Source organism: Rhinoderma darwinii, chromosome 6 (assembly GCF_050947455.1).
Source record: "Rhinoderma darwinii isolate aRhiDar2 chromosome 6, aRhiDar2.hap1, whole genome shotgun sequence".
In the NCBI taxonomy this organism is placed as follows: domain Eukaryota; kingdom Metazoa; phylum Chordata; class Amphibia; order Anura; family Rhinodermatidae; genus Rhinoderma; species Rhinoderma darwinii.
The window spans coordinates 82,200,916-82,214,019 of record NC_134692.1 but is presented as its reverse complement, the minus strand read 5'-3'; the positions used below and the strand labels follow the sequence as shown (position 1 = coordinate 82,214,019).

The window sequence follows — 13,104 nt, the reverse complement described above, 5'->3', positions numbered from 1 at the left end:
ATCATCTGTAAATCATTAAGATTTCGAGGCTGTCTCTTGGCAACTCGGATCTTCAGCTCCCTCCATAAGTTTTCGATGGGATTAAGGTCTGGAGACTGGCTAGGCCACTCCATGACCTTAATGTGCTTATTTTTGAGCCACTCCTTTGTTGCCCTGGCTGTATGTTTCGGGTCATTGTCGTGCTGGAAGACCCAGCCACGAGCCATTTTTAATGTCCTGGCGGAGGGAAGGAGGTTGTCACTCAGGATTTGACGGTACATGGCTCCATCCATTCTCCCATCGAAAACTTATGGAGGGAGCTGAAGATCCGAGTTGCCAAGCGACAGCCTCGAAATCTTAATGATTTACAGATGATCTGCAAAGAGGAGTGGGCCAAAATTCCATCTTAGGGTATGTTCACACGCACTAATTATGGACGTAATTCGGGCGTTTTTGCCCCGAATTACGTCCGAAAATAGCGCCTCAATAGCGTTGACAAACATCTGCCCATTGAAAGCAATGGACAGACGTTTGTCTGTTCACACGAGGCGTATATTTACGCGCCGCTGTCAAATGACGGCGCGTAAATAGGCGCCCGCGTTAAAGAAGTGACCTGTCACTTCTTTGGGCGTAATTGGAGCCGTTACTCATTGACTCCAATGAATAGCAGCGCCAATTATGTCCGTAATGGACACAGCGTTCAAGCGCCTGCACATGCCGTTACGGCTGAAATTACGGGGATGTTTTCAGGCGGAAACATCCCCGTAATTTCAGCCGTTACGGACGCTGTCGTGTGAACATACCCTAACATGTGTGCAAACCACATCATCAACTACAAAAAACGTCTGACTGCTGTGCTTGCCAACAAGGGTTTTGCCACCAAGTATTAAGTCTTGTTTGCCAAAGGGATCAAATACTTATTTCTCTGTGCACACTGCAAATAAATATATATAATTTTGACAAAGTGATTTTCTGTTTTTTTTTAATATAATCTATCTCTCACTGGTAAAATTAACCTAGCCTAAAAATTCTAGACTGTTCGTCTTTGACAGTGGGCAAACTTACAAAATCAGCCCGGACCGTGTATGTGTAGCAGTTTCAGGAAACCACTGTACCTGTCCAAGATAAGATGTCATTGCGTATCATTACATCGAGGAGTTGCATACAATATAGTGTAGTATAGGAACGGTAATGTGGTCCATGTCTAAATGGTATCTAAGTGGCAGTTGAGGAAGCAGGTGCGCATTTAAGATGCAAGGTATCACAGAGAATCTATCAGAACAGCAGTTACATGTTTATGAGATATAGGGTGAGCAATGGGGCGCAAGGCTAGATAGAAGTGAACATGGGAACATGGGAAGAAAATACATAGGGAAGATAAAGGATAACAAGATAACATAGCAAATATAACATACCTGAGCCGTACTGGGGACTGGTTTAACGATGTGGCTAGTGCTGAATCTATAATGGCGGCTCACCACTCTAGGTGGCGCTAATAGTCCCTGTAGTTTGCCTGCCTTTTTGGACGTCATAATGAGCGATGGCGCATGCGCATTGAAATATGCAAGAGATTAGATAAACCCCCCCCCCCCCCCAGGCCGTCCCATAGTAGCATCCACCGATTCTATTTTTTCATCACTCATGTTCCTGGAAAAACTACTTACACCTCTTGTCAAAACCACTAAATAATTCCTACTTGACACCACAGCGTTCTTAACATACATTAGAACACACGATCAACTACCAACCGGAACCATACTAGTCACATTTGATGTTTGTAGCCTTTACACATCCATCTATCTTCTATCTCTCTGACATTTCGGATGCCTGGGTTCAGGAGGTAGTATCTTTGGGATACAAAATCGGATTTTGCCAGCCCCCCTCCAGAGTGTTTCTTTCAGTCCGCTGTTTCAGAGCAGTACCCTTTTTTGGGCAATTGGCTCTCTGTTTCTTCAAGGGGGTCATCATTCCGATACACTTGAACTAAGGGTTCCGGGCCTTTTATTCCAACCTTTTTGCCGTCTCAAAAAAGACGATTTGGCCCATCCTGCATTTCAAGCATCTCAACGCGCATGCTCGAGTCCGTCATCATGAAATCCCTCTGATCTGTAATCCATGCCATGGAACAGGGGGAGTTGCTTCTGTGGACATTGAGAACGCATATTTACATGTCCCTATCTTCATTACTCACCAATGCTTCCTGCGCTTTGCGGTACTGTCTCGTAATTACCAATTCGCTACCCTTCCTTTCGGCCTGGCCACAGCCCCGAGAGTATTTAAGAAAGTTCTCTCTGTCATGGATGGCACTCCTTCGCACTAAGGGGGTGTTGGTCACCCCATACCTGGTAGACATTCTGATCAAGTCTCCCTCCAGGGAGGACAAAGAGATGGCTCTCCAGATCATTCTGGAGACTGAGTCGGTTCGGTTGGTCTTTAACCGGACCAAGTCTTGCCTATCTCCGTCCCAGCAGATTATTTTTTGGGGGTCGCCTTCGACACTCGTTCAGTGACGCTTTCACTGCCTCCGGAGTGCCTCTTCATTCTTCAGGACGGGATTCATTCCTTACAGACTGTTGTGCTAAACGCATTCTGCTTCTGCATGCGGGTTCTCGGGACAATGGTGGCTTCAGTCAAGACTATTTCATTTTCTCAGTTCCACACGCACCCTCTATAGAGGGTGATCCTCTCCCGGTGGGACAGATCCTTGCAATCGCTGGATCTGAAGTTCATCCTTCCCCTTTCAGTCCATCGCTCGCTTTGGTTGATCACTTCTAGGGCTGTTCCCCAGGGGGCGCTCCTTACTCCCGCTGAACTGGCTAATCCTCTCCAGGGATACCGGCTCTAAGGGATGGGGGTGCACCTTTCGGAATCTCACGGCTCAAGGGCTGTGGTCTCTACAGGAGTCTTCCCTTGCCATCAATCTTTTGGAATTGAGAGACCTTTCTCTGTGCTTCCTGCACTGGACTCCGTCTCTGTTTGGACACCCGATGAGGGATCAAGCTGACAATGCCACGGCCGTGGCTTATCTAAATCACCGGGGCGGAACTTGCAGCGCCGCAGTGATGACCGAGGCTTCCAGGATCCTGGTCTGCATGGAAGCTCCTTTCCGGCTCTCACAACGGTTCACATTTCCGGGTCGACAATTGGGTCAAGGACTTCCTCAGTTGCAGAACCGTGGATCTCGGAGAGTGGTCTCTTCACCAAGATGTCTTCTACCAAATTTGTCTCAGGTGGGGTCATCCGGATGTGGACTTGATGGCCTCTAGGTTCAATCGACAGGTCCCCTTCTTCAACTCCTGAGCTCAGGACCAGGAGGCCTGCTCTGTTCACACACTTTTGGCGCTATGCTCCGACTTCAGTCTCCTATACATCTTCCCTCTCCTGCCGCGGCTCCTCCGGCGGCTCAAGGCAGAAGGGATTCCTGTCATTCTGGTAGCCCCGGATTGGCCGCGCCGCTGTTGCTACGTGGACTTCGTGTCCCTGTTGGCTGACGTCCCATGGCCCTTACCTCTCCATCCCGATATTCTCGCTCAGGGACCTCTCTTGCACTAGAATTTAACTGTTTGGCTGTTGAAGCCACCGGTATGAGGGCTTGTGGTCTCTCAGAAAGTGTTATCCTCACTAAGCTTAAGGCTAGAAAGTCTTCCTCAGCCCGCATTTACCATTGTAAATGGAAGGCTTATCTTCATTGGTGCGAGGATTTGTTTTTCCTTGTCCAGGATTCTATCCTGTTTACAGATCGGTTTGGATCACGGTTTAGCATACCGCTCCCTGAGGGGGCAGGTGTCTTCTCCTTCCATCTTGTTCGGCCACCTGTTGGTGTCCTAAACTGACGTTAATACTTTTTTTTGCAGGGAGGGGCTCATGCGATCCAACCCTTATCGTCCTCTGATTCCCTCGTGGGATCTGAATTTGGTCTAGGATGTCTTACAGTTGACTCCCTTTGAACTCTTGAGAGAGATCTCACTTCGTTTTCTGTTCTGGAAGGTGTTTTTTCTGGTTGCGGTGACCTCCATCCGGAGGGTCTTGGTGTTGGCGGCTCTCCCCTTTGCTTCTGCAGACGCTTCTCTGGGTCGCACGGTATTGCAGGCATCTGTTAAATAGCTGACCATGTACTGTGTTCTCTTGGACGTCCCACGGTCTGTGTCCCCCAATGTAATGAACAAGAAAACAGGATTTTTGGAGTACTTACCATAAATTCATTTTCTTGTCCAGTTAGTTGGGGACACAGCTCCCACCCATTTTTTTTTTCACATTTTTTCTTTTAGAGTTGTCAATTTTAGGGATTCCCCTCTTGTGTTTGACATACTTATTTTACCATGTATCTTTTTCTCCTACTGCTTGTGTACGGACTAAATAGCTCATTGTCTGTGGGCAGAGTATATCCTGTAGGAGGGGCAACTTTTTTTTTTATCTCTTAGTCTCAAGCCTCCTAGTGGCAACAGCATATACCCACAGCCTGTGTCTCCCAATGAACTGGACAAGAGAAAGATTTTATGGTGAGTGCTCAAAAAAATCCTGTTTTTTCAGTAATAAGATATATTACAGAGTTTCTTATATTCGCTTGTACTATAGATTTATGCAACTCATAGTGCAGAGGCTATTTAATTACTTCAGCAGAGATGTAACTAACTAAAAGTTAACATGCTAACATTTACTGAATTCAGTTTCTTAAAAAATGTGGACATTTTTATGACCCTTCTCTTTTATGATTTTAAGGAAATTACACAAAAGTTTCGTGTCAACAGTCCTGAAACATTCAATGTTCTGTTTATGGGATGCATAAAGGATGAAGAACTGGGCTTCCTAAATGCTCTACAGGTACTTATTGAAGTAAATACATCCATAAACAATGCATGTACTAGTTTAAATGGTTAACTACTTTACTACTTGCCGACATTTGACGTAACTGTACCTCATGGTCACCAAGGGGTACCCGCAAATTGCTCTACATTTACAGCAATCTGATAGTGCGCACGCCATCAGCAGCTAGTGTCAGCTGCATATTACTGCTGACACTCCTCTATAACGGCCAGGATCAGCTAGCTCCGTCCTGGCCGATTACCCCTTAGATGCCAAAGTTAATATTCCATCGCCCACGACATGACGAGATCACGGAGGGCTATCAATGGCCTACTGGTTTGCCATGTACAGAAGCATATTAGTGTAAATCTGACGGTTCTATATACACTACACTACATAAGTAGTGCAAAATATTATAACCGTGCATGTTGTCAAAATGGTGCCAATAAAAATGACTGCTCGTCCCGCAAAAATCAAGCCCTCACACAGCTTCGTCGATGTAAAATAAAAAAATTATGGCTATTAGAATATGGCGACACAAAAAATGAATTATTGTACAAAGAAATTAATGTTATTTAAAAAAAGGTGTAAAACAATAAAAAAAACTAAGGGGGCGGAGCCTAGCGGCCCGAAGAGAACGGCTACTTGAAGACCTTGCTCCTGCTATACTGTCTGCTCAAAGCGGCACATCGCAAAGCTAACCAGCTGAATTCGGCCAGCTTAAACCTGCATAACCTCAGGAAGCTTACCGGGTACCATTGCTGTCGGTCTGGGATCTTCATCCTCCGTTTTGGAGACTGGACGGTGTCTGGGCTGTAAAGGCCGCGTGTCATCGGAGCGGTGTCCACGGAGGTAATCCATTGCCATCTGGTAGTGTACACCTTCCCCTGTAATACTCACCTATACCGGAGGGCCCACTTGTCTCTGCAAAAGGCGGCTTACTGATTTGGGCATACATTCTCCCTCACTTACGGGTCTACGCATCCAAGGCCTACTCTGCTTCTGAAGCAGCGGTGTAAATTTTCAGGCTCCGGACGTTCGCTACATGACGTTAGACGTGTGAGTTTTGGAGGGAGAATTCGGTCCACTGGCAGATACTCTTCCTTACTGACTGTTGCATCCCTGTACATTTATACTATCGTTCAACGTGGAAGATAGTATTTCCTACACCTTTCGCCTGAATTTCTTTAACTCTATAAAGGATCAGCTGTCATGACTAAACGCAGAGGCAAAGCCGCTCCTTGGAAACTTACTGAATACTTTGCTAACCCAGCACTTTCACAAGATGATGGCAATATGTCGGTTGCTTCTTTTTCCCAGAAAGACAGGGACAATCTGTCCCCTCGTGGCTCCCCGACAAAGCTTGGTAGGGTGCCACCTGAGGATAGAGACGCTCATTTTGATTCTACAGACAGTAGAGACAGTGCTAAACGTAGAGGGGCACCCTCTTTTACGGCTTCACCGGCTTCTGCAAAAAATCATCTCACATGTTATCTCAATTATTGCCAGATGAACCTTGCGATATTACCCAGTTTCCTTCATCTGATGCCCCTATTAGAGTGGATACGTTGAAAGGCATGTTAGTCCTGCTTCAAAATGGCATTAATAAGGGCGTTTCTTCGTTGGTCTGTAAATTACAAGCCAATGTTAATGATTTTGGAGATCGAACTGACCACTTAGAATGTAAGATGGAAAACTTTTCAGTTGCACACAATGAACTTGTGGACGCTCCTAATACATTGGAAGATGATGTAGACTGACTCAAAACTAAGGCCACGGACGCTGAAGATCGCTCAAGACGCAATAATATTAAAATACGGGGCATCCCAGAGGAGGTGTCTCCCACTGAACTTGCTAGCTACTTGAGAGGGTTGTTTCTTGCTATGGTACCGACTCTCTCCGACTTGGATTTGCAAATTGATCGGTCGCATAGAATACCTAAACCGAAAGCGGCACTGGACAAGGTACCTCGAGACACGTTGGCTAGAATACATTTCTTCCATGTAAAAGAGAGATTGATATTTGAGGCCAGAAAATTGGGTAAGCTGCCGCCTCCTTACACTCTCATTTCACTATTCCCGGATCTCTCAGCTGCCACTCTGCATGCCTGGCGAGATTTTCTTCCAGTTACCAAGTCCCTAAGAGATCACGGCATCCAGTACAAATGGGGATTTCCTACAAAATTACTGATAACCTATAATTGAACACTCGCCATTGCGGCCCCTGTGGAGGACGGAATATTGCTTTTTCAAAAATGGAACATTCACACCCCTGGCGCTTCCCACAAAACTGGGAAAACTCGGGTACCCTCCTCACTTGCTTCAGACTGGAAGACTGTGAACACCTGCAACCACGATACATGATTTGCCTCTAGTGACTGATGGTTCTTGTCTGCATTCTTGAGGCTCTAGTATCCTTTCTTTGGTTAGCTTAAAGGGAATGTGTCGCTAGAAATTTTTTTTTTCTTTTTTAGTTAAACAGTTAAATGATTACACATTGTTCTAATTCTTTTAATTTTTTCACAAGTCAGGAAATATTATAAATTAGATTCTAATTTATAACATTTCCATGTGCTGGTCACTAGAGGGAGCAATTCCCAAAATTGCAGCATTGGCATGTGGTAAAACAACCTCATTGCTTTATGCTGCAAAATTGGAGAAGACACTCTCGCTCTAGTGTCCTCAAACAATCCCCCCTCCTTTATCCTGGCTAGTGCAAGGAGAAAGGAGGGGGTTGAATGTTCAAACCTCCTACACTGTGTGCCTCCGTTTTTTGAGCGATTAGATACAGTGGTAATCACACAGTATAACACGAACATACATACACACACATCACATACACAAACATAACTTACCTGCTCCTTCCGCTGTCGCCGCCGCTGCTGCCTCCGCTCCTAGTCCTTGCGTCGGAACATATGGCCGGAATTAGTCGTCTTATTGTCCGGCCGCGGCTTCCGGTCCACATGAAAATGGCGCCGGATGTCGCTCTGCCGAAGACCTTCCTTTTGGTCTGTGTGGGAGCGGCGCACGCTATAGTGAATGGAACGGCTCCCGTTCGCATTCTCAATGGGGATGTCTGTGCCGTATTCCATCTCTGTATGTGTCGTTAATCGACACATACAGAGATGAAAAAAAAAATGGTAGCCCCCATAGAGCAGTAAAAGAAAGAAAAAACTAAAAAGTACAACACAAATAAATAAAATTTATTTTAATGGCATACTAAAAGCAATAACATAAATTATGGTTTTTTTCGTGACACCTAACCTTTAAATCTTATACGACTATTGAGAAATTCTATAATGTGTTTGTTCTCTCTCCCCCCGGAGAATCCAGTGAAAGGATCGCACTATTTCTGTTCTCAGTATATTATTTTCTGGTTCACCCTGGTTTTTTATTTTGTATATTATGTTATGGCTGCTGTGCATTTACTTTTTCAGGATATATTACTTACAAATGCTTTGTCTAGAAAGATGTGTCTTATTAATGTGCTGATGTTGACCTGCTGGCACTTCCACACGCTTATTGACATCTGGTCTTTGACCCTTAAGTATGGTATTACGCTTCTCTTCATTTAATGTCAGGGGACTCAATAGCTGCTTTAAAAGAAGTTTATTGCGGCAAGAAGCTAAAACTTTAAAATGTGACATTTTACTGGTGCAAGAAACACATTTCCATGTGGATAAAACTCCTAAGTTCATGATCACTGTCAAGAATACAGTAGCTTTTACCTTTAAAGGGAATGTGTTGCCAGAAAAACATGTTGTTTTTTTTTAAATTAAACATTTAGTGTGTAGGTGATTAAACATTGTTCAAATTTTTTTTATTTTTTTCACGAGTCAGGAAATATTATAAATTAGATTCTAATTTATAATATTTCCCATTGCTGGTCACTAGATGGAGCTATTCCCAAAATTGTAGCATTGCAAAATTGGGTAAAAAGCCCTCGCTCTAGTGAGCTCTCAGCATCCCCCCCTCCTTTATCCTGGCTAGTGCCGGGATAAACGAGGGGTTTGAACGGTGTATCCTCCTACACTGTGTGTCGCCAGGTTTACATACAGTAGTAAACGTACACAAACACGAACATACATTGAAATCTCTTACCTGCTCCTGCCGCCGCGGCTCCCTCCGGCCCGTCCGCTCAGTCTGCTGCCGCTTGTCCAAGTGCACAAGTCCGGAAGCCGCGACCGGAAGTAGTAATCTTACTGTCCGGCCGCGACTTCCGGTCCACAGGAAAATGGCGCCGACGGCGCCAATTTCAAATTGGACTGTGTGGGAGCGGCGCATGCGCAGTTCCCACACAGACGGCGTACACAGAAGTGGATGGGACGGGAGCCGTTCGCAGTCCCTGTGGGACTGTGGCTGCCGTATTCCATGTCTGTATGTGTCGTTAATCGACACATACAGAAATGGAACAAAAAATGGCAGCCCCCATAGGGAAGAAAAAGTGTAAAAATAAGAAAAAGTAAAACACAAACACACAAATAAATATAAACGTTTTTAATAAAGCACTAACATCTTTAACATATGAAAAAAAAATTTGTGATGACACTGTTCCTTTAAATCTCTTAACAGTGATCCGCAAGGGAAATACTTGGGATTGGTATGCGAAATTAATAATGTTTTGTACACTATCTATAATGTCTATTTTCCCAACAAACGTCAACATCATTATCTGAACTCCCTCTTGCCAAAAATAAAGTCTTCTTCGCAGGGTCTGTTGATTATAGGTGGGGACTTTAATATGACCATGGACATAGACTCCACTGCTAGAAATAGACAATATTTTCCTGTTGCTTCGACTCTGCTAGAGGATGGTTTGTATGACGTGTGGAGGTGCCAACATGGAGGTGAAAGGGAGTATACCTTCTTTTCCTCCCCTCATGTTTCGTACTCGAGGATAGACTTATTCCTGGTAAATAATAGAGTACTCCTACAGTCACAATCCACTGTAATTGGACAAATAACTTGGTCCGACCACGTCCCAGTCACGCTTTCCATAGACGAGAAGGTGTCTTCCCCCCATCCTTCCCAATGGCGTTTAAATGATGACATACTCCATCATTTGGAACACAGTAATTCCTTGATAACGGAGCTGACTCCGTATTTCTCTTTTAATGTGGGTTCTGTTTCCTGTCCCTACATCTTGTGGAACGCTTACAAAGCATTTATGAGAGGGATGTTGATTAAGGCTTGTTCTCATGCCAAAAGAGCAAGGGAAAATATATTTTTGACTTAACTAAACAGATATCCGTATTACACCGCATTCCAAATTATTATGCTAATGTTATTTTTCGCTGATTTTCCTAAATAGTCGATGCAAATGACAGTCAGTATAATCTTCAAGCCATAATATAAGCCAAGTATAATGCAAATTTTATTGAACAAATCTCCTAATGATAACAGATTTTTTTTTAGAAGTAAAAAACTCAAAATGCACTGTTTCAAATTATTATTCACAACAGTGATCAGAACATTTTAAAGGTTGTAAAGAGAACTAAAATGGTAATTTGTTGAATTTGCAGCATTAGGAGGTCATATTTACAGAAATCAAAAGCTCTTTCAATCAAAAAAAACTTAACAGGCCAAGTTACATGTTAACATAGGACCCCTTCTTTTATATCACCTTCACAATTCTTGCATCCATTCAATTTGTGAGTATTTGGACAGTTTCTGCTTGAATATCTTTGCAGGATGTCAGAATAGCCTCCCAGAGCTTCTGTTTTGATGTGAACTGCCTCCCACCCTCATAGATACTTTGCTTGAGGATGCTCCAAAGGTTCTCATTAGGGTTGAGGTCAGGGGAACATGGGGGCCACACCATGAGTTTCTCTCCTTTTATGCCCATAGCAGCCAATGACACAGAGGTATTCTTTGCAGCATGAGATGGTGCATTGTCATGCATGAAGATAATTTTGCCACAGAAGGCACGGTTCTTCTTTTTGTACCACGGAAGAAAGTGGTCAGTCATACACACTACGTACTTTGCAGAGGTCATTTTCACACCGTCAGGGACCCTAAAGGGGCCTACCAGCTCCCTCACCATGATTCCAGCCCAAAACATGACTCCGCCACCTCCTTGCTGACGTCGCAGCCTTGTTGGGACATGGTGGCCATTCACCAACCATCCACTACTCTATCCATCTGGACCATCCAGGGTTGCACGCCACTCATCAGTAAACAACACGGTTTGAAAGTTCGTCTTCATGTATTTCTGAGCCCACTGCAACCGTTTCTGCTTGTGAGCATTGTTTAGGGGTGGCCGAATAATAGCTTTATGCACACTTGCAAACCTCTGGAGGATCCTACACCTTGAGGTTTGCGGGATTCCAGAGGCACCAGCGGCTTCAAATACCTGTATGCTACTTTGCAATGGCATTTTAGCAGCTGCTCTCCTAATCCTATTAATTTGTCTGGCAGAAACCTTCCTCATTATGCCTTTATCTGAACGAACCCGTCTGTGCTCTGAATCAGCCACAAATCTTTTCACAGTATGATGATCACGCTTACGTTTTCTTGAAATATCCAATGTTTTCATACCTTGTTCAAGGTATTGCACTATTTCACGCTTTTCGGCAGCAGAGAGATCCTTTTTCTTTACCATATTGCTTGAAACCTGTGGCCTGCTTAATAATGTGGTACGTCCTTCTTAAGTAGTTTCCTTTGATGGGCACACCTGGCAAACTAATTATCATAGGTGTCTGAGATTGATTACAATGATCCAAAGAGCCCTAAGAGTATGTTCACACGAGGGCGTCCGTAACGGCTGAAATTACGGGGATGTTTCAGCCTGAAAACATCCCCGTAATTTCAGCTGTAACGGCATGTGCAGGCGCTTGAACGCCGCGTCCATTACGGACGTATTTGGCGCTGCTATTCATTGGAGTCAATGAATAACGGCTCCAATTACGGCCAAAGAAGTGACAGGTCACTTCTTTGACGCGGGCGTCTATTTACGCGCCGTCATTTGACAGCGGCGCGTAAATTACGCCTCGTGTGAACAGACAAACGTCTGCCCATTGCTTTCAATGGGCAGATGTTTGTCAGCGCTATTGAGGCGCTATTTTCGGACGTAATTCGGGGCAAAAACGCCCGAATTACGTCCGTAATTAGTGCGTGTGAACATACCCTTAGACACAATACCATCCATGAGTTTAATTGGAAAACTAATTAAATCCGATGTGCATAATAATTTGGAACACGGTGTAGATCTAAAAAATAAATCTACACCCCCACCAACATATATTCTGCCGAATTGAGGTCCTTATAGTTGAATTTGCAGTCTCTACTTGCTTCACAACACGACATTTATCTCAAACGCATGCAAATGTCTAGTTATGTACATAATAATAATAAAGCTGGTGCTCTCTTGGCTAAAAAAATTAAACAGTTCTCGTATAGCATACCTTCTGGATGACCAGTGTAATAGAATAATAGATCCTAGACTGATCGCTATAATACATTTGAAACCGTTGAGCTATCTATATAACTTGCATTTAGATGGTTCTACTTATCAACCTTCGATGTCCGATATTGCTGACTTTCTTCAATCAGTCCCATTGCCAAATGTCTCCCAGTCTCAACTTCAAGCTCAATCGGCCCCATTTACTGAACCTGAAATAGTTAGAGCAATTACCTCGCTTAAACTTTTCAAGGCCCTGATGGATTTACGAATAATTATTATAAAGAATATGCACAAATACTAGCCCCTCATCTCATGCAAGTATTTAATAAGGCCATAGCGGATAGTGCTTTCCAAGCGGAGATGCTCTTAGCCACTATAGTTACCCTTCCTAAACCAGGAAAAGAGCCTACCTCCCCAGCTAGTTTTCGCCCTATTTCCCTCCTAAACTCCGATATTAAAGTTTATGCAAAAATTATCTCAAACAGGCTCTTCTGTATCATTCCTCAACTGGTTAACTCAGACCAGGTCAGGTTTGTGGCAGGAAGACAGGCCCCAGATGGAACTCGTAGGTTTTTGAACTTAGTGCAGTGTGCGGAGGCACCCGAACACCTTCTCTTCTCCTTGCCCTGGATGCGGAGAAGGCGTTTGATAGGGTCCATTGTGAATGTTTGGGTGAGCTGGAGCATTTTGTTTTTTTAGGGGTCTTATAATGTCCTCTCTCCTTGCATTATATTCGTGGGTTCTTGTCTGATCCCTTTACGATAAAAAACGGTATGCGCCAGGGTTGTCCGATTTCCCATATTATTTTTGGAAATGTGTGGAAGACCACCTATCACACAAGATTGTCAAGAGATCACATTGGTGTGCACCACCCAATAAAGTCATATGATTGAGGAAGGGAAAGGGGGAAGAAAGTATGTG

General features: G+C 44.1%; 1 protein-coding gene across 3 annotated transcripts in view; it reads left to right on the top strand.

Annotated features, from left to right (window-relative positions):
- The window catches only part of PTCD1 (pentatricopeptide repeat domain 1), a 66,715-nt gene that overhangs the window by 40,245 nt on the left and 13,366 nt on the right, over positions 1–13,104 (top strand). For all 3 annotated transcript variants that reach the window (XM_075829985.1, XM_075829984.1, XM_075829983.1), the window contains exon 5: positions 4,699–4,800. In XM_075829985.1, the coding sequence (XP_075686100.1) occupies positions 4,699–4,800 (102 nt within the window). The remainder of the gene's footprint in view (positions 1–4,698; positions 4,801–13,104) is intronic.